Genomic DNA, 27,338 nt, shown 5'->3' with positions numbered 1-27,338 from the left:
CCTAGGGTGGCACCTGATGCGCTGTACTTTTCTTCTTGCTATTTGATAACACGTGGAGGGAAGCTTGGACCAGAGCTTAGCTCTGAGCCTGGATCGTTGCAGTGACAGAGAAGGCTCAGATGGCCGGCCCTTCCTTTCCCCCTTCTCCCTGCCCCCCGTCCCCCACCCCCCTGCCTCCCCTTCCTTCTCCCGCCCTCCCTGCCTCCCCCACCTCCCCCCGCTTCCCCCGCCTCCCCCGCCCACCTGCCCCTCCCCCCGCGTCCCCTGCCTGCCCCCAGGCATCCCCGCAGTGGGCCACACTCTCGCTGTCGCCCTCCTGGAGGGTTGCAGTGGGACCAAGTCCTCAGGGGACCAGCCTCACTTGTGCTGACCCTGACCGGTGGGGCGCGGCTCGTTTCCCAAGAGGAAAAGGCTGGGGTGCAGTTGGTGGGGCGTTGGTGGGCAGGGTTCGCTCTGAAAGGCAAGGGCCCCCAGGCTGTCATGTGATCAGTTTCCTTTCCTGGGCAGGGCTTGACGCACAGACTGGGCAGCCGTGGGTCAGTGCCCAGTAGGAAACGGCCAAGGTCAGCTCAGGCATGTCGCCTGTCTTGTCCTGGCTTCCTGGGCGGGCACTCTGCAGGGCCCGGCTCCTGGCTTGGGCATGGCCAGCGCCATGTCAGCCTGCGTCCTGCCGCAGGCCACAGGGGTGAGGCCGTTGTTATCTCAGCCAACATTCTCTTAAAATCCTTGTGTATACACACACACACACACACACACACACACACACACACTCCGTATGTGTAGCAGGCTGAACCTGGCTGACCGACGCCGTTCTTTTGCCCACCCTGATAGTTCTTTCTCCCTTTGTCGTGGTCGACTCCTTTAACTGATGGCTGCTGGCCATACCTTAGCCCAGCGGGCTGATGCTGCGGCCAGTAAATAGGATACATTTCTGCGGATGCCGTTGTGCTCCTCAGGGCTAACTGCTCTGCAGATCCTGCAGGTTTGTGGAGGCAGGGGACGCGCCTGTTTTGCTCACTGTGTATCCTCAGCAACGAGCTATTGTTATAAGCAACTGTAAAAACAATAAAAATATAATAACCACCTAGTGAGCGTGAACTGGTGCCAGCCCGGGGGCTGTGCACCTGATGAGCATTAGCTCACTTAACCCTCCTTAACCACAGGGAGGAGGAAGCATCCGCCCACCCCACAGGTGAGCGGCTGAGGCGCGGGGAGGCCGAGAGACTGGCGCCGGGTCTCACAGCTCGTTGGGGCCGGAGCGGCGTCTGAACCTGGGCTGGTTTCGTCGGAGTCTAGGGCTCACTCCGCAGCGGCCAAGTCACAGTGAGCCCATCTCCGTGGAGACGTCGCGTGTCCTCACGGAGTGACGTGCGCGAGGATGAGCCAGGAGCCCTAACGAGGTCATGGCAGTGACACAGCATCAGCGAGAGGCCACCAGGGCCGACTGCTGGCCTCAAGCCCGGGAGCGCTGGTCAGCGGTGATGTGTGAACTCGTAGGTCACCGTGTGCATGTGCGTGTGCACACACGGCACGTACTTGCTCACAAGCACACATGCACATGCTTATACACACCCCATACACGCAGTACACACATACACGCTCATATCGGTGCACACGCATACACGTACGCACTCCCCCATACACACACTCACTCAGGGCACATATACATTTGCACGTATACATTCTCTCGTGTGTTCCTTCACACACACACCCACAAACACGCACACGGATGCACGCAAACCCAAGTGCATGCACACAGATGCACACGTGCTCGCATAGACAGTCGGCCCTGCACGTCCGTGGGTTTCGCATTGTGGACTGCAGATCGATAGTATTCATGAAAAAAAAAAAAAATCCCGGACGTTTTCAAAAAGCAAAACTTGGATTCGCCGTGTGCCGAGCAGTCGCCGAATCCACGCGGGTGCGTGGTGTGTGGGCAGGCGCGGCTGTGGCCCACCCGCAAACGTGGGCCGTGCGCGGACCCCACGCCGGGCTGTGTGCGGGCTCGGGCCTCCCTGGCTTCCGTGTCGGCCGGGGTCCTGGGGCGAACCCACGCGGCTGCCGGGGGAGGGGCTGCACGAGCGAGTGCACACGTGCTCACACGCGCGGGACGTGCGCACGTGCAGGGATGTGCACGCACATGCCCACACGCCCGCCTGCCCCGCCGGGCTGGCGGCTGGGCGGGAGGGGCCTGTGGGCCGCGTCTCCCAGGAGCTGGACGGTGCTCCCGCCTCGGCGCCTGCTCCAGACGCCCCGCGGGTCTCCTCGCTCTCCGTTTTCTTCGGTTCCTTTGTTGTTTCCCCCAGGGCCTCAGACATTCTTTCTGTCCCAAGATTCACACCCCCGCTGTCGGAGCCAGCGCTGGGCCGACCGGCTGCAGACGCGGACCCCAGCGCCCATCTGTCTGTTTGCCCGCCCGGCCAGCTCCAGCCTGCAGGCGCCCCACCCCCATGTGGACGAGACTTCATTTCCACCCCGCACCTGCCCCTTTAAGAGCCCAGGGGCCCGGCGGGCCTGTCCCCAGGGTCGGGCTGGGGGAGGCTGGACAGCTGTGGTTGGGGGAAGCTTTGTTAGCTCCCAGGGGCCGCTCGGAGGCCGAGCGCCGGGGAAGCTGAAACAAAGGCCGACAATGGCCCCTTCCCTCCCTGGGCGGCCTCGGAGCAGGGCCTGCACAGCGGCCTCTGGGGGCCCTTGTTATTTCCTGTGCTGGCTGCGGGGCTCCTGGCCAGCCGCAAATGGGCAGGAAGCAGGCTGGGCATCTCCTCCCCACCTCCCGGGCGGCCCTCCCAGGCCAGAACAGCCGCTTCTGTGAGCGGAGCCTGCCCCGCTGTCCGCCGGGCCAGGCCTTGCCTGGGGCCCGCCCTGCCCAGGTCTGCCGGGCCTTCCCAGGAGGGGGCCCTGACCCCGTCCGGGCCCGCTGACCTCTCCCTCCTGCAGACCCCGCCATCTGCGCCGGAGGCCGCGTTTGTGTCGCCCGAGCCTTTGTGGCCAGAGTGTCGACCCCCAGAACTGAGAACAGGGCCGGGCAGGGAGCAGCGTGTTGGGCAGGAACAAATTCGTCTGGGGTTGTGCTAGAAGTGAGCCTAGATCTAGTCGTAGGGTGAGCGTCACGGTGAAGGTTAGGGTTGGGGTCATGGTCCCCGCGCCCTAGAGACCAAAACTCAGGCGTTGAGACTGGGAGCAGACGGACCTGGGTTCCAGGCCCGGATTCGCCGTCGAGTTGTTTGTCACCTAACCGTCAGGTGTCCCTCTGTGCCCCCCAGGCCACGGGGGCACATGGAGCCCCTGCCTTCTGGGACTCACAGTCTGGTGAGCGGGCAGTGAGCAGGCGAGCGCTTGGCGATGCCGTCAGCGCGTGCGCCGTGAGGTCGGACTTGATGACGTCATTCGCCTCCCGGGGGCTCAGTTGCCTGGTCCGTAAAGTGGGGACGCGAAGCCCTCCCCGGTGGCGTCGTCGTGAGGGCCGGTGAGAGTGTACACGCCCTGTGCTCTGCGCGGCGCCGGGCACACGGCCAGCACCCAGAAGTGTGAATGAAGTGAAATGAGGTGGCCCATGGGTCTCAGGGCAGCCGCAATAACGGATGAAAGACATGCTTACGTCAGAAGCCAAAGGTGCGGGTCGCTGTGTGGCTGAGCTTCCCGGCGGCCGAGGCCAAAAGAGAAACGGGACGGGGGCAGCGTGGCCGCCTCTGCCTGATCCAAGAACTGGGGACAGACGTGAGTTTTTCCCTGGCGCCGACCGCTGGGGGATTTACGGAAGGGACGACAGGCAGTGGGTGTCTGGTGATTTGGCGCACGGCTCGGAAACCTTCCAGAGTCCCCTCTTAACCCGACGCTGGGAACGTGCGCACCACGGCCCGAGTCACATGCAGTGCGGCCTGGAGGGGCTGACGGACAGGCCGCCGTGGCCGGGCCGCGTCGCGGGCCGGCTGCTCAGCTTCCTCGCCCACGAGCCCGGTCGGAGCCGTACGTGGATTTCTTTCTCGCAGGACCGGAAAGAGCCAGTCGGTATCGGGGTGAGCGAGGAGGCTCTTCAGATGGTTTCGACCTCAGAAACCTCAGTGGTTTTTTTTGAGGACCCAGCTTACGGAGTCTGGGAACGCGGTTTGGGAAGCTGACGTCTCGAGCTCAGCAGCTCAGGAGACCACCTCAGCCCCGTGTCCCCTCGCTGCCCGGACCGCGGCCTGGTCACCGCTGGGGTGGTCGGACTGCGGGCTCCCATGCAACACTACCCACCCCAGCTCACTTTGCCAGGGTTACCGTATCTACGCGTCCTATCGGAGCAGCATTCACTTCCGGGAGGGGCGGAGTCGAGGAAACTGAGGCTCAGAAAGCTTGGGAGGACGCAGGCGGGCGCTCCCGGCACGCTCGGCTCTGCTGCTCCTCCGCACGTGTGTGCGTGTGGGCGTCGGCCCGCGCCGGAGCTGCGAGGTGCTGCTGGGGCCCTCGTCCCCGCCCTCTGCCCGGCCCCCGCGAGGCCTGCCAGCGGCCCCTTGCCCTGTGTCTGGCCCGCGCCTTGTGGCGTTTCCATGGTGAGCTCTCCTTTGGGGGCCCCTGGGTGGGACTTTCCATCTGGGTGGAAACCTGACCCGCAGGCCCGGGCAGGAGGAAATGCCTTCCCCAAATGTGGGGAGACAAAGGAAAGAGAGGCGGCCAGCCTGGGATTCCAGCCAGAGCGCCCGGCTCCTGCAGAGCCACAGAGCCCGGGGACCCCCCAGGGGCCCGGGCCAGGCTGCCTGGCACCCACCCCTCAGAGGAGGCCAGCGCCCCCGCGAGGCCACTGCCGTGCAAGGTGGGACGGCCCCGGGGCCGACTGCCTGCGCCCTGCGGTCCTGGCCGTGAGTTTGTGTGCGTTGTGAGCGCGTTGTGAGCAGCACCCTCTGCAGAGAGCGGGGTCGGCCAGCTGGTAGGTCGTGGCTAGGCAGGGTTCGAACTGGGCTCCCTGTTCCGCAGCCATCGCGCCGGGCGCTCTGCTCCCTCCCCTCGCTCAGGCGGGCGTCTCCGCAGGGATTCTCTGCCCGCGTCCTCCGAGCATCACGCGGACCCACGAGCGACGTTGTCACTCCTGTTTCCCGTGCGCAGCAGGCGCGCGGCCGAGCCACGTTGCGGCGCGGGCCCCTGAGCCCGTCCCCGCCTCGCCAGCAGCAGTACATGCACTCCGGCAGGCGCACTCCGGCAGGCGCACTCCGGCAGGTGCACACTGGCAGGTGCGCACGGACAGGTCAGTCGTGACTGGCTCACTTAACTTCAGTTAGCTGCGTGTGCCAGTGCACAGAGGTGGTTGCAGTCGGGGTGGCCGCCTGCGTGAGCCTGGGGTGCAGGCGAGATTCTGCTGCTCCCTCGGGGTGCGGCCTCTGTGGCCCCTCGTGGGGCAGGTCGCCGTGACTCAGGGGTTTTCAGACGTGGGAGGCAGGTCCAGCAGAACTGGCCACCGACTTGGACGTCGGGGGTGAGGAGAGGAGAGGAAGTGAGGAGTCCAAGCAGCTGGGTGGCTGGGGGTGCCCCTCGTGTGATGGGGGATCCTGGGCGGGGCCCCTCTGCTGTGGGTGGCGGCGGGGGGCTCAGGAGTTAGGCTTCGGCCGTGCGTTTGAGGGGCCTCTTAGCTGCTGAGTGGGCACTTGGATGGTGACCCTGCAGTGTGGGGGGGGCGGGGATGTATTTGGGTGTCATGACTGTGGAGTTGTGCACCCCCTCTGGCCAGTGAGCCCAAACAGGACGAGGGGTTCAGGTCTGCATCCACGGAGGCCCCAGCATTGAAGGTCAGGAGGAGGAGGAGAGGTTGAGGGGATGGACAGTCGGAGAGGCAGGAGGAACCCCGGGAGAAGGTGGGATCCCCAAAACCCTCGCGGGAGAGAGGGATCGCCAGGCAGGTCCACAGCTTTCTGAAGTGGGTGCTATGGCCTAGCGGGGCCCAGCTCTTCCTCGAGACGTGGCCAAGGGCCTTGAGCCCTGTGCGAGGGGGAGGCGGGACCAGCCGGTGGGCCTCGCGCTTGGCCGAGCCAGAGCCGCCAACGCGGCCTCCGCTGGAGACGTCGGGGGCGAGGAGAGAAGGGGTTCAGGGGTTAATGAAATGAACTCTCGTCGGCAGACTGGCCCGTCCGGGGGCGTCTGCGCCGGGCCCCCCTTCCTGGCTCCCGCCCGGGAGGCTACCCGCGGCCGGGCCGGGGGTGGTGTCTGGGAGTCAGCAGGCGGGCCGTGGCGGCGTCCAGCTGTGAGCGAGCCCTCAGCGCGGAGATTGCCAGCCCCGCGCAGCCCGGAGTCAGCCCGCGGAAGTGGGCCAGCCGCACCTCGTGCAGGATTAAAGCGACGTGTAATGGATTAAAGATCAAAAATGTTAATTAAGAAATGGTCTTTTCTAATAAGATGCCTTCGAGGGCACAGGCCCGAAGAGGAGGGGGGTTCTCATTTTGGCAGCGCGGCGTCTGTTACGAAACTGGTTCACGGACAGGAGAGTGGACCCGACGTGAGGCTCGTTCAGAGACATCTCCGTCCGCATTAATTCGCAGTTACAAACGGAGGGCAGGGCGTCGGGCTGGCAGGCGGGCGGGCGGCTTGCACGAAGGCAGAGTGCCGTCTGCACCCGGAGCGTCATGTCCAAGGGGGGCCTGGGAGGGTCCGACTGCGTCTGGGGTGGAGGGATGAGGCCTGGCTGGACACTTGGCCTGCGTCGACGGGCGCTGGCCGCGTGACGTTTGGCTGTCCGTGCCCCTCTCGGACCGCGGCTCTCCTGTCTGCCGCCCCTGTCTGTTGGGTCAAACAGATTCTTAGGTGCAAATGATGTGAAAACTGAGAACTCTTGGAGGGAGATGATTGCTAAGGGGCGGTTCGGTCTTGGTGGGTGTGCGCGATCCAGCCTTGGCCGCTCCGGGTCCTGCTTGCCCAGCCTTCTTCCCTTCTAGGCTGCGAAGTCCCCTAGGAGCTCCGCAGACTGACCGTTAGGAACTGGGCTCTGGAGTCTGCCAGGTCAGGGAACTGAATCCCAGCTCCGCCCCCTGCTAGGGACTCAGCTTCGTTACGCGGCTTCCCCGACGCCGGTTTCCTCGTCGCTGGACTCTGCCTTGTCGCGTGCAGTGTGAAGGGAGGTGGGTGGTCAAGAGCCGGGGCTGCGGCTGTCGCTTTGATCGCTAAGGAGCAGAGGGGCCTTGCCGTCAGCTCCAGGCGGGTCCCCGTTCGGAGGCTGCCAGCCGCCCCGCCACCCAGGCCCTCGAGGGCGCAAAACCACATTTTATAAGAAGCCGAGGACCGGGAGTCATTCGGAGCCTGGGACTTGTTCTGGAGGTTTGAAATGTCGGGGCAAGTGTGGACGGCATGTCCACCGATTCGGAGCTCACTTGGCCGGACCGAAGCTGGTCTGTCTTCTTGCCCAGCACAGGTCCTTCCCTGGCAGCGACCGCGGGAGCCAGTGGGAGGGCATCGTGGTCCTCTCCGTCTGTCCGGGAAGTCCACACCCTTATGCGTCTTGCTCCCACTGCAGACTTTCTGTGGCTGTAAACCCTCACTTACTATTACTATTTTTTTAAATATGAAACAGTTCTCATTGTCTTATTTAACATGTGCTTTGGACTGCATTTTCGTCATATATTAATATGACTTCTGCTTTTTCTTACGTCTGTCTGCTACAACTTTTAGCATTTTTCGTTTTTGCCTATTAAATAGTAAAAAAAGTTTTTCGGGGTAAAAGACACTTAACACAAAATTTACGTCTTAACCATTTTTGAGTGTGCAGGTAGTTCAGTGGCATTAAGCACTGAACTGCAGCCGCCACCTCCAGAACGTCCTCGGCTTCCCAAACCGAAACTCTGTCCCCGTTAGGCGTAAACCCCCCGTTCGCCCCCCCCCCGATCCCGGTCGACTCGGTTCTACTGTCTGTCTCTAACTTCGGTGCACCAGGGACCTCCCAGAAGTGGAGGCACATGGCATTTGTCCTTCGTGACCGGCTCATTTCACTTAACGCCGCGTCCTTGAGGTTCATCCACGTCACAGCAGGTGTCAGAGTCGCCTTCCTTTTCAGGGCTGAGTAATAGTCCATCGTGGGGATGGACCACGTTTTGTTCATCCATCGCCTGTCAGTGGCCGCGTGGGCTGCCGACGCTTCGAGGAACTTCTCTCCCGTTTCCCACAGCGGCGGCACGATTTCACACACACCCTCGCACGACGCCGTGTCTGCTGGTGGGGTGACGGGGGGCCCGGAAGGCGTGGCGTTTTTCTCGTCCTCCTCTGTAAGGAGGACGCCAGAGGCAGGCGGCCGAGGCTTGTCGGGTTCTCTGGAGCTGGGCACGGGGCGAGGGTGTGGCGAGGCTTCCTCAGGGGCGCGGGGAGCCCATGCCGGCTCTCCTGGCTTTGGCGGAGAGATGGAGCCCGGCCTCGCTCCTGCCGCACGGGACCGGGCGGCCCGCAGACGCGGCACCCTCCAGCCCTCCTCCTGCCCCTGCGTCGGGAGGCTGTCTCAGCACCAGCCTCGCTTGGGGGAGAGGGTGCTCTCTGCTCCGTGAGGTTCGGTGCCAGCCGTGGAAACGGAAATGCTTTAAAACTCAGACCAGCGCCGGACAGGTGTGGGATGAGCTGGCCTGTGGTCTCGGGTCTGCCCCTGGTCAGCGACACCGATGGGAAAAAAGGATTGGGTAGGATCCGACCTCCACGAAAGCAAAAATGACAAGAAGAGCATGAGCGCGGCGGTGAAGACGGACGACCGCGGCCACACGCCAGGACCTGGCGAATCCCACAGGCGCCACGATGGCAGCGGAAGCCAGACCCGGAAGAGCGGGCGCCGCGTCCGGGGGAGCTTCAGGACCGGCCGGTGGCGTCTGCGTGGGGACAGTGGCCGGGACGGCGTGTGCGGGTGCCCCGTGGGGTCGTGCCCTGCAAACACTCGCCACTCGGTCGGCTCCACGTTTGGGCCGCACGTTTCAGTTAAACCTCAAAAAAAAAAAAAAAAAAAAGGGACATGAAAAAAAAAGACACAGGAAACGGTTTCATTCCGGAGACGAGGCGGCCGGGTGTGGACGCTCTGCTAAGCGCGTTTCCCCTACGTCGGCAGCGTGCGCCCGAACCTGCCCCGGCTCCGTGGGCTTTGGGGACTGAGGCCGAGGACGAGGTGACAGAGGTCGGCCCACGGGGCCCGAGGGCAGGGGGCACTGGGGGAGCCCCGCGTCTCCTCTCGATGTCCTGCGTGGTGTGGGGCGGGGGCCGCGGGCCCTTCCCAGCGCGCGTGGGAAGTCGGGTCCAGGCCGTCCCGTGCCAGGGAGATTGTTCTAGAAGGGGCTCCGGGAAGCCGTCTCTCCTGCTTGCCGCGTGGTGTCGGGCGGCCGGCTCAGCCCCCGTGAGCCTCGGGCCTCTGGCCTGGACGCGGACACAGCCTCACAGTGGGGTCTGGGTACCTGGGAAGGGCTGTCCACAGGCTCCTGCGTGGGCAGTTCTGTCCAGACGCCCGTGGGCCCGGGGAGCCGTGGGGAGGGGCGTCCGTCCTCGCCTTGGCCCTTACCTGGACGCCTCTGGGTGCCACGTGGTTCGGAGTGTGCCTCTCCCGCCGGAGGCGCAGGTCCTTGGCAAAGACGGTCGCCGTTTAATCGGGCTTTGAGCGGATGAAGAGGTGCGGGGGAGGGGAGGGTGCGTTTTCTCCGCAGCCGCCGGGTGCCTGGCTGGGGGCACGGGGTCTCTGTGTGCGTGCTGAGGAGACCGAGGCCTCAGAGAGGGTGAGTAACTTGCCCCAGGTCACACTGCACTCGGGAGGCAAGGAGCCGTGTGTGTCTGTGTGTCCGTGTGTGTGTGTGTTTGCACACGTGCGTGCACGCTCCGGGGAGGTGGCGGTAACACCACCATGCAGAGAATTTGGGGACGTGACTTGTTGGAAGCGGCCCGTGTGGCGGATGGTCCGGCGTGAGGTCAGCAGGGGCGCGGAGACCCCGGCCACCTCCTGGCACTGTCCCGCCTCCCTGCGGGGAGACTTTCCGGCTTTTCCTTCAAGAACCGGCTCCGTGTCCTTCTTCCGAGAAGCCCTCCTTGATTTCCGCTCCCATCGCACGGCCCCTCCTCTGCTCCCGCGCCGTTGCCGTCACCGGCCCTTGCCCTCGTCACACGGTCCGGTGTGTGCCTCCGCTTGCTGGAGGAGGGGGTCCTGGGCGGAAGCACCACGTCTTGATCATCCATCCCTAGTGCAGTGTTTTTAAAAATTCATTTACTGTATGAAAGTATCCTGGGGCCTTCTGCGCGCTGACCCTGGCTCAGGCACTGATGGTCCCATGGTGAGTAAGGCTCGTGCGGCTCCTGGTCCCGCAGTCTGGAGAGGAAGGCGCTTGTGGAAGAGCGACCCGCCCCTCCCTCCCTCCCTCCCTCCCTCCCTCCCTCCCTCCGTCCCTCCCTCCCTCCTTCCCTCCTTCCTTCCTTCTTTCCTTCACCAGTGGTAGGCACTGGGGTTCCAGTGGAAGCAAGTCGGGGTGACCCCAGCCCAGCGGGGGTGTCCATGCCCAGGACTCTCTCTTCACGGGCTCTGTGCGGTGAGAGGGAACAGGGCTCAGGGCAGCAGGGCTCCTGGCTCTGTCTGGGTGGACGGGGCGACTTCCTGCGGGGGTCCTGACGTCTGAGGGACTCGGGGTTACATGGAAAAAGGGCTTTTCATTTAGGGTGTCTGGTACCAAGCTCATTCCCAGCCAGCAGCGCTGCCAGGGCTCCGAGCGCGGCGCTCACCCCCGGGGAGCCTGGTCTGCGACGGTGTGTCCCTGCGGAAGGGCGAGCCGTGCTTTCCAGCGCGGGTCCCCTGACTCCCCTTCTTCCCCACCGAGACCTGTCGCGAGCCACGTGTGGTCGGCAGGGCCCGCGCGGGGCGTCCGCAGCGCCCGGGCTGTGGCCGGGCCCTGGACTGCCTTGACCTTTACCCTCCAGCCATTTGCTGGCCCCTGGGTTGTGTTACTACCTCTGTGGTATCGCAGGCTTCCCTCTTCCTAGTTTCTGAAACACACAGATAACAGACGCCCCTACAAGACAAAGGTCGAGCCGAGCCCACCGTCACAAGGCAGGGGCCACTGAGACCACCTGCCGGGTCTAGAGACGGAGCCCTGCCAGCTTCCCTGAGGCCCGTCAGCATTCAGCCCCCTGGTCGCGGCCCCGCCTGCGTCCAGAAGTGACCACTGGCCCGACTCACGCCAATCACTTCCCTGCATTTCTGTAAAGTGCTGTCACCCAAGTGCGCACTTGCCACCGCTACAAGTTACTCTTGGCGCGCCATTCTCTAAGGAGTGTGAGGGAGCACTGTGTTTTGAGAGGGTGAGTGTTTTAACAATCCCTTAAAACAAGTCCCTGAAGTGGATCCTCCTGACGTTTGGGCTCCCGGATGAACCATTTCTAGGGCCTGCCCCATCGCGGGCGTCCACACTCGGGGTTCGACGAGCGGCTGGACAAGCCAGGGAGCTTTACACTCGTCGGGGGAAGAGCCGACGCCGTCCCCGGCCAGTGCGGTGATGCCCTCACTCCTGCTGTGGCAGGCAAACCCGAGTTCGCTCTCGTCTGGGCCTCCCACGCGCGTCTTCGAGGCCACCCTGCAGAATCGTCCGTGGCGAGGGGCCGTTGCCTGCGATGTCTGCTTCTCATCATACATGTGGGGCGTTCGGGGGCAGGCGGTCACGCGTCTGGCTTGGTTTGAACTCCCGAGTCCCAGCAGCTTGTGGAGGTGTGCTGAGTCCTGGAAGTCACGGGCAGGTGAGTTCTGTGGGGGTCGGCCACGCGATTTTAAAATCCCGGGTGATTAGATGGCGCTGACCTTTGGTGTGGCCGTGTGGTCCTCAGCATGTAAGTCCTCTCGTGTCCTGGACACTCGCGTCCAGCGGGCGGGTGACAAAGCCACCCTCGTCGCGGGAGCCGTCCCCTCGCAGACGTTTGCGAAGCCCCTTGCCTGTGGCGGGGAGGGGGCAGCGACCGCGCGAGACGTTAACAGAGCAGGCTCTTGAGTCGAATGAGCGACAGGCATCAGAGAGCCCTGGAACCCTCCACGGATGTGGGAAGTCAGGGAAAACGTGATTCTCGAGACGGGAAACCCTGGGCCTCGTTTATCCACGGACGCCGGTGGGGCGGTCCGTGTTGTCTTCGGTCTGGAGAGTAGGGAGCTGCCGGATTTGGTCCCTCCCCTCGGGGGTCTGCGGGCCTCGGCCGCCATCGCTCGGTGTGAGGGGAAACTGCCCCCGTCGCACGCGGCACGTGGCTGACGAGGAAGACGGACCCGCCGAGCAGGAGGAGAGCCGTTTATCGTGGGTGGGTGACGGGGAGTGAGAATTCTCGCCCCCCCGCCCCCGCCCCCGGTGCCCAGAGCTGTGCCGCGTTGAGGTGGGGTGTCGGATGCTCACCAGCATCTGGGTTTTTGCGAAGTCCCACTCGCCTCCGGAGAAAACGCGGGTCATCGCGCAGCCGCGTGGACGGGGCTTCTGAAGCCCGTCGTGTTCGCGTCTGCCCCCCGACCCCTGCCTCACTGCCAGAGGTGCCCCACATATCCCAGCTCTCGGCGGGTGTCGGCCTCACGTTGCCGTCCGTGCGGCGGGCGGGGCGGAGGACCGTGGTGCCCGCAGAGTCAGCGCTGACGGCCCAGGCGGCCCGTGCCCGGCCGCGCGCGGGGCGTGGGGAAGCCCGCCCAGCGCCGTGTGGCTCGCGTGGCGTCTGGCCTCCCACGGGGCTGTCCTCCGGACTGGGAGGTCGTGTCGCCTGGATTCTAAGATGCGCGTCTTGTCGTGGTCTGACGTTTTCTGGGACTGGGAGGCATTTTCATGTCCCCATATGAGTCTCGTGAAGCGACTCCCCCTCTCTGCCCCCGAAGGCTGTGGTTCAGTGGTAGACGCCGTGCGTTCGCAGGCCCGGGCGCCGTGTTAACTGGTGATGGGCAGCCGGGATGGTGCTGGCCTCCCGCCGGGGCCAGGTCTGAGCACCTGGGACTTCCGGCTGTGAACGCCTAGCCCTGCACCTGTGTGCTTTAGCTGGGCGCCCTGGGCCCGCGGTGGAGAAGGCCATCTGCAAAGGACAGCAAGTCTGTTCCGAAAACCCTGGGTGCTGAGAACTTCCGGCGACCTCCGTGGGCTCCCTGTGGGCTTGTGCACCTGCCACATTTGCTTCCTTCCCTCCGTCCCTCCCTCCCTCCCTCCCTCCCTCCCTCCGGGACAGGCCCCCCAGCGGCTCTCTGTCCTTCTACCTCCAACCCCAGGCGGCCTGCGTCCAGCCTGGCGCCTCCACCGTCATTTCTACCCTAGCTGGCCGCTCACGCAGTTCCTCTCCGGGTGTCCTAATCTCGGGCCAGGGCTGTCTGTCTCGGGCTCCCGTTTCGGTCCCCCGGGTGCCTGGGCCTGGCCGGCGGCAGGCCCTCTGGCGACGCTGATTGGCCGCCGAGTTGCCGTGACTGCAGCTCGGAGCCGACATCGTACAGGCGGCTCGTTCCTGTCATCATCCGGGCCACGGGACTCCAGGATTGGTATGCGTTAACAGGAGAGAGCCCAACTCTGAAGAATGGCTAATTATTATCATTATTATTTTTTAACCAACTGCAGTTTACAAAGGGCGCGTCGAGGGAAGGAGCCACAAAAGAGCGCACCCCGTAAACGAGGGTTAATGAGAAGTCCTCCCGATCGCTAGTGTGCCTCATCAGCGACAGAACAGCATGTAAATAAATCTAATTTCCCTCCAACCCGACGCGTCACAGGCTTAATTACAGCAGCCACAATGTGTGCATGTGTGTGTTTTTTTCATTAGCGAAAGAGGGTCATTATCAGCTGTGTCTGGTAAGAATTATGACGAGGAGCCTGGTTCCACCCTCGATAGGTGTCCTCAGAGAGCAGAGAGGAACTTTCCGTGCAAACCGAAGACTTTCCAGTTAAGGTGGCTTGGAGGAGGCGGCCGGAAGCGGGGCTGCAAATCAGAGCAAGATGGCGGAAAGGGGTACCCGGCGAGCTGGGGCCTGGGAGCCTCGCTTAGTTACTCTGTGGAGGGAGAGCGCCTTGGGGGGGGCCGCACCCTCTCGCCCGTCCCGGCATCGTGGGTCTCGAAGGCCCCTCTGGGGTCTTCTCTTGCATTCCAGCTCCAGACGCTGAGAATGAGGCCGGCCCTCGGCCCTCGGCCCTCGGTGGGGACAGGGCTTGACCCTGTGGCTCTTCACGCCTCCCCCGCCTGCCGAGGGGAAAGGCAAGGGTGAGGGGTGGGGCGCTGTCACCACCAGGGGGATTGCAGAGGTGAATGGATTGTTCTAGAAAGAAATAGCCAGAAATTAGTTAACACAAAGGAAGTCGGACCCCCGTAGACCGAGTTCCAGTTGTCCGCAGGAAGTGCCCTGCCCAGGGGGCCCCTCGAGGGAGGACTTCGGTCCCTTCTGCCTGGCACTCAGTGCACGATGTTGGCAAAAAAGTTTTTGCCGCCCCACCCCCACCCCCGCCCCAGGTTTCCCCGTAACGATCCTCTCATTCAGCCGCGTGAGGGGCCACGTTCTGTGGTGCCGATAAACCCGCCGTGATCCAGAGACGGCTGCCCGAGCTCCGTGTACACGTGTCCCTGCGGCACAGGGGTGGTCTGTCCTTGGCCGTCCAGCCGGGGCAGGAGCTGGCTGCCCCCAGGCCCTGGGCAGAGGCCAGATCTGGCAGTTCTGGGAGTGGGAGAGAACCCAGAAGCCCCGATCGTCCGAGCCCCTCCTGGTGCCAGGGGCCCCCAACACCTGCTCTTCCAGGCTCTGCTTGAATGCCTCCAGGGATGGGAGGCTCTTCTCCTCTCAAAGCGGCCTCCTTTCGGTCCGTGGAATGGACCGGACACTCCGCCCCCTCAGGTCCCTTTCGCTCGCGCTCCGGGTTCCTCGTCTCTGTCCGCGGCCCGGCTCAGCGAGGCCCATCGCGTACCCCCCTCGTCCCTTCAGAGCGCTGACCGCTCGCAGGAGTTGTCTCGTTTCTCCGTGGGTCTCTGCCGTCTTCCTCCCCGGCCGAGCGGGTGTGTCTGCCACCCTCCTGCCGCGTCTGTCCTGGGAGAGAGCCCGGCACGCCGCAGGTCTCGGTGAATGTGCACACGGACGTGTCGTAAATGCTCCTGGGTCTCTCTTGTGGAGAAGAGCGTGAGGCCGGCCCTGGGGGCCGGTGCCGGCTTCTGTGAGTCAGAGCTGGCAGCTGGCAGGGAGAGCGGAAGGTGTCTCCCAGGGGACCCGCTTCCCAGAAACCTCCCGCTCGCTTCCCCCACCTGCGCCCCTCCGAGGACAGAAGAATGCAGGGCCTTCCTGGAAACCCTGCCGGCTGGGCCTCTGGAGGGGGGATGACTCGCCCTGTGCTTAGCTATTAGTGACGAAACCCAGGAAGCATCCCAATTTCATGCCCAGGAGGGGAAAAATCCTCCTTCGTGGTCTGGTGGAGGAGAGGAAGCCCTCAGCCGACAACTCCCAGGGCGGGACTTTCCTGAACTTTTCCTGGGATCAGCGAGTGTGAGGAAGAGGCCGGGACACAGCTCCCCCCGAGCAGGAAGGGATGGTGAGTGTGCGCGCGTGCGAATGCGCGTGCACGCTCGTGAGCGACACCCAGTCGCCGGGCTCGTGGGCCCCTCCGCAGACCTGGCTCTGTGCCGATGTGTGAGGCAAGCGCTTTTCCTTGGCTCGCTGTCACCCCCCTGGTCCCGTGTGGTGGTCGCAAAATTGTGATGGGAAATCATCGTTTCCGTTCCAGTCGAAAGACGCGAGGCCTGTACTTAGGAACGGAGACACCGAATCTTGTTAAAATACAGATTTCCGGGCCCCGTGTTCACGGAGGGGCTGCCGGTGCACCACCTGCAATTTTACAGACCTTCCACCCAGGCGAGGCCAACCCCGGTGGTCCTTGACCCGCACCTCCAGAAACCTGCACACGCTCAACCTTTTCTAAGATAGAAACCCCCCGCCTCTCCCCAGTTCGTTTCCTGGGACCGGTTTATATTTAACAAGGAGTTGGGAACCTGTGCGATCCCCTCCGGATGAAGCTTTAAAGTCAGACTCTCAAAAAACGGTTCCTGGAGGGCATGGCCACCTCTCAGAGCAGAGCCGGACAACTTGCGGACAGGCTGCAGACCGGCGTGCGGCTCCGGACCCCGTCCCTGTAGGATGACCGCTGCACGTGCCCGTGAACACGAGGTCTCGTTCGTCAGAGCGGGCGGGATTCCAGGCGGGGTTTCCTCTTTTCTTGATCCTTGTCCACCCCAGTCGTGGTTGTCTTTATAATCGGAAATAACAGCGAAGCTTCGTTTTGTGTGTGTGTGTGTGGAGAAGAAAGATGCTCAGAAATACTGAAACAGTTCTGGGGCGAGAGCAGGTGGGACCGTTGGCTGCCTGGTGCACGCCCGGCATCAGGAAATGTGGTTTCCCGTGGGCGGTCTGGGCAGAGCCCCGGCGCGGGCATCCCTGGGCTGGCCCCCTCGTTCCCGTGCAGCCGGGGTCCCCCATGGCTGGGGCGTACGAACGTGGGTCTGGGTGCTGCTGGTCGCCCTACTGGGACGGTGCCTTGGCTTAAGACAGAGGCTCCGCTCCCCCCGCCTCGTCTCTGTTCCGTGCCGCGGAGACGGAACGGCAGCCCTGCGCCCTGTGGAGACGTGGTGTCGCCCAGGCGGGGAGCTGCAGACCGCGCCACGGCCGTCTTTGCCGCGGCCTAGAGTTCACGGCCGACCCCTTCCGGTGAAGCCAGGGGAGCTTGGAGCCCGCCCGGAAGCCCCTCTGTGCTCAGCGGGGACGCCGGTCTCCGGGAGGTGAGAACCCTGCTCTGTCACCCTGGGTGCCCCGCCCCATCCGAGTCTCAGTTTCCCCACGGTAACTGAGGCCGTAACGGCACCTACCTCCTCGCACAGGTGGTTGCTGTGGGTGTCCAACGCGATGGCTCTTTGTGCTACACAGAGAAGGGGCTTCGCCGGAAAGGTTTCCGGAAACCGTTTTGAACTCCGACCCTGGCCATACCTCACCTGTAGCAAGTGATCACCTGATGCTGCCCGATGCGATGCCGTAGCAACTGGCCGCTTCTGGCCGGCCAGCCCCTCAGACGCCCTCCCGCCGGGGGAGTCGAGTAATTCTTTCCATGTGCGCCCGTGGAAGGGGGCCAGGGAAGCGTTTTAGGCAGTACCTGGCTGCTCCTTAAATTAGACTGTTTTCCATCCTCATCTCCCCGAAGGTGGTTTTCCAGACTCAGCCATGACTCACAAGCTTAGCCCACAGGAGGGTCAGAAAATTGGTGAGAAGTCAGTCAGAACACTAATATTTTTTAAGGACACGAAGGTGGAAAGTCTGCATTGCTTAAAAATGACTAACTTGGTGTGGTGTCCAGCAAAGAGGTTTGTGCAATAGAGTCTGCTTTAAGGAATGAATGTGCGTGACTTCCGTTCACCTCAGTCTCCATCCATCCATCCATCCATCCATCCATCCTCCATCCATCCATCTGTCCATCATCCGTCCATCCTCCATCCATCCATCCATCCATCCATCCATCATCCATCTATCCATCTTCCATCCATCCTCCATCCATCCATCCATCCATCTATCCATTTATCATCCATCCATCCATCCATCTACTCAGCAAACAGTTCCTGTGTACCTATTATGTGCTACATACCAGTCTAGGTGCTGAGGATTCCACAGTGAACAAAACAGTCAGTAGCTGGTAAAACGAAGCCCTTAGGTACCACTTAGCTTTCCAGGCAGGAATTCTCTGTCCTCCCAGCCACACTGGACAGAGGGGAAGGGGCACGGGACGGAGGTGGGGGCGGGACTGGCCCCGGCCCTGGCACCCTCCTGCCGCGTGGCTCGGGCACGGCACTTTGTTCTGATAAAGCTTTGGGTGGGATCACCTTCCTTCTGAGGGGCCTTCTCCATCCAGAGACCCCTAAATTCATGTACCATCTGTCTCATTAAAAATTTCATCATTTCCAAAAAAAAAACCCATTTTTCATCATTTAAATAATTTTAGTGGCTCAGCAGTAATTTTTTAAAATTATGAAATACTTTAGTTACATAAAAGAGAGTAACGTGCCTTTCAGTTTAAGGGACGAAACACTGAGGAGGGAGGGGAAGGGGGGAGGGGGGGGAGCTCCCAGGCAGCCTCCCCTCCCCCCGCCCAGGGGGACGTAGGCCATTCCCACGTGTGTCTTTCTGGAACTGCACATGAATGCTCTGTCAGTGCCATTAGTGTACGTGTTTAGACTTTCTCTGAGCGTCGTCACGTGATGCCGTTGTCACGTGATGCCGTGTCACCGCAGTGCACCTTGGGCACCTTGCGCCGTCCTCTCGGCCGTGTCTTCGGGAGTCCGTCCTCGGCCGTGCGCGCAGCCCGCCTTCTTAGCCTTGGTTTCTGCACGGCGTCCACGGCGTCCACGGCGTCCACCCCGCGCGCACACGGCAGTTTCTCGCTCCGTCTCCGGCTCGCGGAAGTGGGATGCTTTCTAACTTCCCTGGCGGTGGCGATGGTGCTAGGGGTTACTCTCTCAGGGAGCTCTCAGGTACCGGAGTTTTCCAGCAGGGAAACTCCACGTGGAGCCCCCGGGTCCCAGGGCCCGCCGCTCTCCACCTGTCCGGTGGCTCCGCTCTCCCCGCTGTCCCTGTAGCTTAACTTCCTCCCCAGCGGTTCTGGAAAGTGTCTGGGGATTGTGCCTCCGCACCGCCTCCCGGGTCGCACGTCCATCTCTAATTGGCCAGGCCTGGGTCGTGGGTCTGTCCTCAGAGCTTAGGGGTGGGTCCAGCCCCAGGCGAGCCCCGAAGGGAGAGCGGGGAGGGCTGGCCCCATGGAAGGCGGGTGCCGTGGAGGTGGGTGGCCGCGGCCCGTGCCCTCGGGGGAGGTGGCGCTCTTCCTGTTTGCCCCGAGCCGTCTTAGGAAGCACCTGTCTCTCAGGACACAAGAGTGAGCTGGCGGAAGCAGCTCAGGTTCGCGTTTCGTTCTTGGATTTACGAGGACAGCTCAGGGCGGCGATTGTCAGTGTGTCTTTTTAGGAGATGCGGAGACTAAGGCTCACGGGGCCCCCCGCCCCCCCATCCCCTGAGAAGCAACTCTGCTCTCCTCCGCATGCCTCCTCCTGGTCCCAGGGCCGGGTGGCTCCTCTCAGCTCCCGGAACCGGTCCTGGCCTTTCGCGGGTGGAAGGACCCGGCCCGGCCCGGACAGGGCCGACCTCCCCCCTCTGTTTCTGCTCACTCATCTTGTACCCTCAACACAGCATCGAAGCAGGACGTTGTCACGGATGGGGAAACCGAGGCTCAGAGGCTGGAGGCAAGTGGACTGACCCACGGTCGTGCCGAGAGTCGGGGACAAAGCTCAGATAACAACGTGGGCCTCTCCCTCCTCCCCCCCCTAGTGCTGCGCCCGCCCCAGACGGCGCAGCGTGGTCGCCCAGACCCCATTTGTACCTTCCGCGGGGTGAGGAGATAGTCCACTGGGTCCCCGTCCCCTCAGCCGCTTCCCCGTGGGCTGCCCGCAGAGTCCTTTTCTGCCTTTGATGCAAATCCTTGTGCTTTGCTGATGATAGTCCGGGCTCCTCTTAACGCGAGGGGTCAGCTGCGAAGCATCTCGGCAATTTATAATTCTTGAGAATTCTGTTTGGTGACACGAGTTAGCATTTAATAGACACCCTGCCACCTCCTCTCTCCTTATTGTGACAAGCTCCTGGCAGAAGCCTTTTGAGACGCGGGGTAATTGCGCCACGCTGGGAACGGGGGACCACGTTGTGCTCGAGTGCGTCTCAAAAACGTCCCCACAATAGACAGTCAGGTACGTGGTTGCCGGGCTTCGAGGTAATGATTTAAACTTAATTTGACCCTTGATGAGGAGGCGCGGGTTTCTGGTCGGACGCGGCCTTTCAGTCCGGGCCCGCCATGCCTTCGGTGGCAACGCAAATAATGCCTTCATCACAAGTGCCTTTCAGAGGATGTCTGCCGCTGACAGCTAATATAGAATTATTGCCCCTGAATGCGTTTCTGTAATTACTTCCCAGAGATCTGTCTTTGTGTTAGAAGATATTTCACACTTTAGTGACATAAGTGTTTTGGGAGAGCACGAGCAATAATTATGAACAGTCTTTCCATGAAAATAAACCTAAAAAAATTATAAAAGCTAATGCTAAAATCGGTTAGAGCCAGGGAGGAATTCCATTTGATTCATGTATATTTATTTCAAGTATAATAACCTTTCCTGTATGGAATTTTTTTTTTTTTTTTAAAACAAAAGCGGTAATGACACAGATAGCCTGCTTTCTAATTTTTGAGCAATACTGGAACTGAAAACTGATTAAAAGTGACAAGTTACTTGAGAGACCGAATAAAGAAGCCGTAATTGCAGAGCCCCAATAGGAGACGTTTGTGGTAATGGAAAATGAAATGATTCACAGTGTGATCAATAAAAAATTAGCAGCATTTAATAAAAGGTTTCTGCTTCGTGTTGACTGAAGGCCATCGCGAGCAGTTTGAAATCCGAGTTAAGTGACGGGGTGGGGGCGGGCCGGGGGCGGGCGATGGGGTGGGGACCGGGGTGGGGGGGCGGGGGGGAGGAGCATGACTGAGTGGGGGCAGGGGCCGGGGTGGGCCGCGGGGGCGCGGAATGGGATGGAAACGGACGGGGGGGCATGGCGGGGTGGGGAGGCGGGGTGTGCAGGGTGTGCGTGTGGACCACGTGGGCGTTGCCCGTCTCTGCGCAGGCAGCAGGTCCCCGGGGTGGGTCTGGACAAACTTTCCGTTGCGCTGCCCACTTGACCTTTGCTCTGCGGTCAGCGCCGGCCGGGCCTCTGGTCCTCGTCGAGGAGGTCTGTAGGCACCAAGCAGGCTCGCTCCCACTGGCGAGCCGGGGCCCAGCACCTGCCCCCGAGGGACGGCGTGTGCCTGCTGAGGCCCCTCGAATGTGTCGTGTGGGCCCGCGGCCTCGTGGTTTCTGGAGACTTCTGGCATGCCTTGCAGAACGCTTCTGGGACTCTACACCCTCTTGGGGGCCGGAGGGAAATCTGTGGAAAGCCGACAGGCCGTAGCACCTGGGCGAAGTGGGTCGGGGGGGACACGCGGCTCTGCGGGTCCTGGGGCCACCCCCTCCCTCCGCCGGGTGCCCTCGCCCTCACTAGCGGCGAGATGGCGGAAGTCACTCCGTCGTACATGCTCCCGCTTCTCCCTTGCTCCTTCGGTCTCCCCCGGGACCTGGTGCGCACCGGGCTGTCTCCGTGCCCAGCGCCTTGTTAATTTTTATAGACTTTATGCAGCCTGTTTGCCGCGGCTGGAGAGAGTGGGGCTCCTGGGCTCCCAGGCCCTCTTGGGGCCGGACGGGAGACCTTGGGTTGGACGGTCACTGGGGGCAGCTGGCTTCTGGAGCCTGGGTGGGTGGCTCCCAGGACCAAGGACAGAATCCTTTCCTCTCCCCGCATCGGGGCCAGCAGGCAGGACCGGGCTATTCCACTGCTGGGGGCAAGGCAGGGAGAGCTGTGCCCACCCGAAGCCTGCTCGCCAGCCCGGGAGGCCACTGGGCGCCCCGCGAAGGAGAGGACCAGGACCACTGCGATGGGAGTGGCAGGAAGGGTGCCCAGCGAGCGCCCACCCCAGTGGGGTGAAGGGTCGCTGGGCCGAGACCTGGCCGGCGAGGAGGAGCTGGCTGGGACCTTCTTCCCGCGGTCTGGTTTTCCGGCGAGACTGAAAGCCAGCTCTGAAGCCAGAGGCGCCTCCTGAGTGTGGCGGTGACCTCAGGCCGGCCCTGTCTCGATGGGCACCGCCAGGGCCTCTGGCCTAACGCTGCCGCTCCACGCCCCCACTCCACGCCTCGATTTAGGGTCGGGGCAGCTGCACCCAGGGAGGGCACCGCTGTGCGGCCCCGGCTCCGGGCTCCAGGCTCCGTCCGCCTTTGACCCCGAGCCACGCTCGCTCGGCCTCTGCACTGGTCCTGTGTTTGGGGCACACACCCCTCTCCTGCCCCCTTCCCTCCTCCCATGGGGCTCCTCTTTCTGCTGCTGCTACCAGGGGGTGATTTGCACCCCAGCATCCTCGCCTCGAGCAATTAGGCGTGCGAGGCCACGGCGCCGGCCACAGATCAGCTGGATTTATCCAGCTCCCCACGCCGCCGGGCCCCCCTCCCTCCCTGCCTTCCCCGGCCCCGCGCCTCCTTCTCCTCCTTCCCAGCGGCCGTCGCAGACAAAACATGACTGCGAGGAGAGGGCAGAGTGGCCACAGCCTCAGGAGGCCACGAGGAGGTAACAGTGCACAATTTTCATGGTTCCAGGGTGGCTTTGTCCGACCGCGCCTCGTCGCTGCACGCGGCGAGATGGGTTTTATTAAGACCGGTGGCTTGGAGGCGCGACACCGTGGACTCGCTGGAAAAATGGAATGTCCCCCTTTCTGGAGGGGGCGTTTGTGACTGCTGTACCTCCGGCTTCCTGCTCTGCTCCTCCCTGCCCCTCCCTCTGCCCCTCCTTACCCATCATAAACGGGGAAGCGGGTTGGAGGAAGTGGCCATCTCTGCCTTTGGCTCAGTGCTTGAACGACCCCTGACCCCCGACCCCCGATCCCCAGGAGCGCAGAGTCAGCATCTGCTCAGCAGGTATTCATGGAGCACCCACAAAGGGCAAGTTGCGGGGGACAGGGTGTCAGCCGCAGCTGGTTCAGGAGCTGGGCTTTTTATTTTTTATTTTTATTTTTTTGCTGCGTCTGCAGTACCCAGAACAGCAGTCGGCACATAGTAGGTGCTCAGGAAATGTTTGTCAACTGACTAAAGATGTGGAGCATCTGTGTCTGATGTGGCTCCGACCTTTGGGGCGTGTGCTGCCGACCAGGGCCTGGAAGGCAGCCCCCTGGGAGCTCCCACTACCTGAGCAGGTGACGTCACCCCCATTTGCCAGGTAAGGAGGCCGAGACGCCTAAGTGCAGAGGCCACACAGGCGTGGACCCGAGCTCAGGAAGGGGCACGGTCATCAGTGTCCATCTGGTCTCCCTGCCCAGTGAGGAGAAGGCCTGGGCTCGGGGGACCGGTGGCTCTTGGTGGACAGGCCCCCCACCCCCAGCTGATCCAGCCCGCCGAGGCCTGTTGTTTCGCCCACACTGCTGTCTTAAAACTTGAAGTCAACCTTTAAAAATCCAGAGGTTTCACATAAAAATATGGATTTCCTTAAAAGAAAACGAAAGAGCTCACGTTTCCCCACTGGGCCTCGCGTTTTGTGTGGCGACTCCTACGCCGAGGGTTGGAGCAGGCTCTCCCCTTGGGTGGGCATGTGACCCCTCCCCTTCCCCAGCCCCGCCCAGCCCACCTGCTCATTTGCATAGTGGGGGTGGGCGTCGGCTGCCCCACCTGAGCCTGTTTCGCCCTCTCTGAAGCAGGTCTAAGGTAACACCTTCCCAACCTGGAGTCACCGTCACGGGGTGGAGGATGCAGGTGAATTGGAAGGTCCGGTCTGAGGGAGGGGACTGCCACCCTGCTGGTAATCATGTTAGCCTCAGGTTCTAGACTTCCTGACAGCTGAAGAGATGTTCTCTGGAAGATTCTAGTCCTTTTTGTGGTCAACCAGAGGCCTGTGGAGAGGGGTCGCTGTACCCCGTGCTGTATCATCAGCCGGCGGAGCATCTCAGCAAGGCTTGTGTGATGCAGCCGGGGCCACGTCCGGGGTCGGACAGACCGCGGCTGTGAAATCCCATCCACAGAGCCGCCTGCACTGACGGGGGGAGCCACAGGCACCCCCCTCCGCCATCCGGAAGTTGCTTCCTTATTTAAGAAGCAGAACTTGGACAGCAAATTATGTGTTAAAATATTTGTCTACAGCTTCGCTGCCAAAGGGACCCTTTAGGCTGCGCGTTAAATGTTACCCTGCAGCCTACACTGTAAATATTTTAAACCTGAAGATAAATAGTGGCCGCCTTGCGGAATTTGGGGCCAGGTGTAGGGGCACACGCAGAGCATCTGACGGGTTGCCCGGCCCCTTGCCGAGCCCCGACCCGGCCCCTCCCATCCTGCACCCCGCCAGGCCTGGCGTGTGCGAGGCAGTGTTCCCCGAGAGCGTCCTTCTCGGCAGGCTGGGCCCAAATGTCGAGCCGAGGTCACGCTGGGCATCGATAGCACCCAGGTTCCCAAAGAGCGTCCTCCTGCTCTGGCTCTTGGAAACGAGCCGCTAGCGAAACGGTTTGTAGGAAACATGCGGGCTGTTAGGGCGGAGTACGAGTCTCCTATTAAAAACATCATCGTTCCGTGGTGAACCCTTCGGAGATGCCGGACACCTCCCTGGACGCTGTGTTCGGTGGCGAGGCCCCCCCAACTCCATACGGGGGGCCGCGCGGGAAAGGCGGGCTTGTGCCTCGCAGAGTAAACGTGTCCGCGTCGTCCCCGCGAGGGCCGGCGGGGGCAGACCCCTGGCACGGGTCACACACTGCGTCCTGGAGTTGGCGAGCTGGAGCTCACCCAGGGGGGACAGTACGGAAGATGGCGAGACCCTGGCCTGAAGTCAGGGCCTTCCTGTCCTGCTCCGGTAGACTTTTTTTTTTTTTCGTCTGCGTGGACGTTGTTATGCTTCTCAGGGCAGCAGGTGCCCAGGCAGAGTCCGTTCTCAGGAGCCCGAGGCCTCTTGCCGGAACCTCTCCCGTGGCTCCATGTCCTCACGTCTCGTCCGAGCCACGATGTTCGAACGATGGCGGCAGCCGCGAGGCGGTAACCGCAGCCACTGTTCCCTCGAGTCTGGTCGTGGGCCGGGTACCGGGCTCGGTCTGTATGACCTCGTTATAATGATTTAGCTTCATTCCGTTTCCCTCGGAGCGGGCGAGTGACTTGCCTAAGGGCCGCAGCTGTTGAGCAGGGGCGTGCAGATCTGAACCCAGGCGGGCTGGCGCCCACGTCCGTGATTCTTTCCTGTTCTTTCTCTGTCATCGGGACGGCCCCCGGAACGTGACTCCTGCTCTCTGCCTCTTGTGGGTGCCGTTGCTCGATAAGCGTTTACGTTGCACCCGCTTGGTTCCGTCAGCCCCCCGTACTCCTGCACCGGCCCCCCCAGCACCCCCTGTACATTCCCTGCAAGCCCTGGACGACCTGAGGTCACTGGCCGGTGGTTTCGATGCCTGCGGAGGCGGTGCAGGCAGGCGGTGGCGGGGCTGCCGGCAGCTGGGCCTCCGACTGGAGCACCTGGAGCTCCCCTGTGGCTGGGGCTTCTCATAGATGGTAGTGTCCCGGGAGACCCTGAGACCCAGGACCGTACCTTATATCCCAGAATGTCACTTCCGGTGCATCGTAGTGGCCAGGGGAGTCCCTCAGGCCCTCCAGCCCAGGGGACGACTGTGGAGCAGGAAGGCGTAAGCCGTCACACCGAGAGCAGGGGCGGGGGGCATCTTTGGAAAGGCAGTCTGCCGCGGGGGGGCAGCGTGTCAGCCGGTCAGCCGCAAGAGTGCCAGTGCCCCGCGCGCCGAGGCCACGGGCGGCGAGGGGAGCGGGCGTTGGGACCTGCGTGGCGCTGGTCCGCGGGGGGCCCACTCGGAGGGCGCAGTTGTGGGCCGCCTTCCTTCCTTCCGGGAACCAGGGGCGAAGCCCTTGGCAGAGCAAACACATAATTCGGGGGACCGAAAGAAGTCGGTGTGGCCGTGGAGACGAGACGTCGGGGGTCAGCAGAGCCCCTGCTGACCCTCGGGCTGGGACGGGGACCCCGCACAGGCCTTTGGAAAGGTTTACAGATTCCTCGATACCCGGCTCATTTTTTCATGGGGTCTGTGCTGTGGGGGACCGTGGAGCAGAGCAGACGAGGCGACACAGCTGGGTCTGGAACCTGCCACTTGTGGCCTCGCTTAAGCTTTGTCCCCGCCTCGAGCCCCAGTGTACTCGCCTGTAAAATGAAGATACGACGGTGCTCAGCTCATCGGGCCGCCTGGCTGGCCGAGCTCGGAAGGCACTTGGCATACAGCAAGAGCTCAATAAATGCCAGCTGCTCTCGGTGGAGGCCTGGGCAGAAGGCCGCAGGGGTGTACGGGACAACCCCAGGCTGTGAGTTGTCCACGGTGGAGTGTGAGGCTGGGTTTAAGGTGCCAGTTGAGTCCGGTCCAGCGCGCGTGGCCCTGGGCAGAGGGCCCTCAGAACCGTTTGGCTGGGGCCTTCCCTGGGGAGCTCCGGGCCGTTCCAAGGAGAATCGGGTGCGGGTTCGGGGGAGGGTGCCGGTGGCCTGTTCGGGAAGTCCTTCCCAACCCCAGGGCCTCGTGGAGACAGACATGCTCCGAGGCCTGCTGCCTGCTTCGTCGGGCCTGGGGCGGTGGACGGGTCAACTGGAACTCAGGCCCGGGTCACAAAGACGAGGCAGCGCTTGGGACGAGGACAGAGACCAGGCTCGTGGCGGGCCCTGGGCTCTGCCTTGGTTGAGGACCTGTGCTGGACAGGCAGGGCCACCTCCCTAGCCAGACCTGAGTCAGAGGAGCAGCGAGGGGCCATTCATTGGGTCCCCAGGGGCTTGCCCAGGGGTTGTTCAGAGTGCGGGAAGGAGGTGCCTCCACAGAGTGCGCCCCAGATCCGTCTGTCCCCAGAGCTCTCCCCGCCCCCCACCGGCCTTGGAGAGGCTGGGGTCAGGGCGGCTGCTTACTACCCATCGCAGGAGGGGGGCCTCCGGGAGGTCCTGATCCCCCACACCTCTCCAGGCCACCAAGGCTTCCCTCTTCGGCTCCCTGGGCATCAGGCTGGCTGGCGTGGGACCCCAGACGCTGGGGTCACCCCCTGTGCCCACCACCCCTCTCCTGCCCCTTGCCGTGAAGCCACCTCGCCTCCCCGGAAGTAGACGGTGGCAGGGGAGGTGACAGTTCCTCAAATCAGATGTATACTCTCGGATGACTTTGTGGGTTTTTTTTTTTTTTGTCTTATAAAAACCCGGGAGCTGACGTTCTGATTGATCTCCTGAGTCAACAGGATGTACCAGCTTTAAAGAGATCAAGCGCGTTGTAACGTTTGTAGTTCTGGTTGCGGGTGAGATGAGCTGTTATGGAAAGCGCTGCCAAGGAAATATGGCAACGACAACGACGATGACAACAACAACAACAACAACAAAAACAGCAGCAAACTAGCGGCCCCTTAAATCTGCCCGCAAATCGCGTGTTGCGGCAAGCAGCACAAGCCCGGCGCCGAGCGCAACGTCTCATCCGGAGTCGGTGTCGTAGATGACGGAGTTACGGCTTTTTTTTCCTCCCTTCAGAATGTTTTTTTTTTTTTTAATTATTAAGGGAAGAGACGGTAAACTAGGAATTCCAGAGCTGACGCTCGGCCGCGTCACCGTGGTTCTGTGACGACTCGTAGCGCTGGAGGCTCTGAACGATGTTTCCCGTTTCTCGGCTTTCTTGTCTTTCTCTTTCTTGCCGTCACCGTGGCGGCCGATCAGATTGCCCAAGATAAATGCGCTGCCTGCCTGGCTTCGAATGGGTGTCTGTATGGTGGGGAGC

General features: G+C 62.3%; 1 protein-coding gene and 1 long non-coding RNA gene across 12 annotated transcripts in view; one reads left to right on the top strand and one right to left on the bottom strand.

Annotated features, from left to right (window-relative positions):
* Positions 1 to 27,338, top strand: part of ZNF423 (zinc finger protein 423) — a 262,390-nt gene that overhangs the window by 57,814 nt on the left and 177,238 nt on the right. The window contains exons 1-2 of one of the 9 annotated variants that reach the window (XM_016147615.2): positions 10,363 to 11,259; positions 11,478 to 11,691. The exons of 4 other annotated variants lie outside the window; for them this stretch is intronic. In XM_016147615.2, the coding sequence (XP_016003101.2) occupies positions 11,589 to 11,691 (103 nt within the window). In that variant the 5' untranslated portion in view covers positions 10,363 to 11,259; positions 11,478 to 11,588. Of the gene's footprint in view, positions 1 to 7,139; positions 9,104 to 10,362; positions 11,692 to 15,258; positions 15,465 to 27,338 lie in introns of those variants that run through there. 4 more of the 9 variants (XM_016147609.2, XM_016147613.2, XM_016147608.2 and 1 more) reach the window with 4 other exon arrangements.
* LOC118611325 lies at positions 13,476 to 17,182 on the bottom strand. 3 transcript variants are annotated; one of them, XR_004954182.1, is made up of 3 exons: positions 16,792 to 17,182; positions 15,545 to 16,175; positions 13,476 to 15,110 (listed from the first exon to the last, which is right to left on the bottom strand). It is a non-coding gene; the product is annotated as an uncharacterized LOC118611325 (long non-coding RNA). The 3 variants fall into 3 exon arrangements; XR_004954183.1 differs by having other exon boundaries at positions 13,476 to 15,672; positions 15,922 to 16,175; XR_004954181.1 differs by having other exon boundaries at positions 13,476 to 16,175.

The sequence above is a fragment of the Rousettus aegyptiacus genome, unplaced genomic scaffold (genome assembly GCF_014176215.1).
Source record: "Rousettus aegyptiacus isolate mRouAeg1 unplaced genomic scaffold, mRouAeg1.p scaffold_m13_p_14, whole genome shotgun sequence".
In the NCBI taxonomy this organism is placed as follows: Eukaryota; Metazoa; Chordata; class Mammalia; order Chiroptera; family Pteropodidae; genus Rousettus; species Rousettus aegyptiacus.
This window is presented reverse-complemented; position numbering and strand designations above follow the sequence as displayed.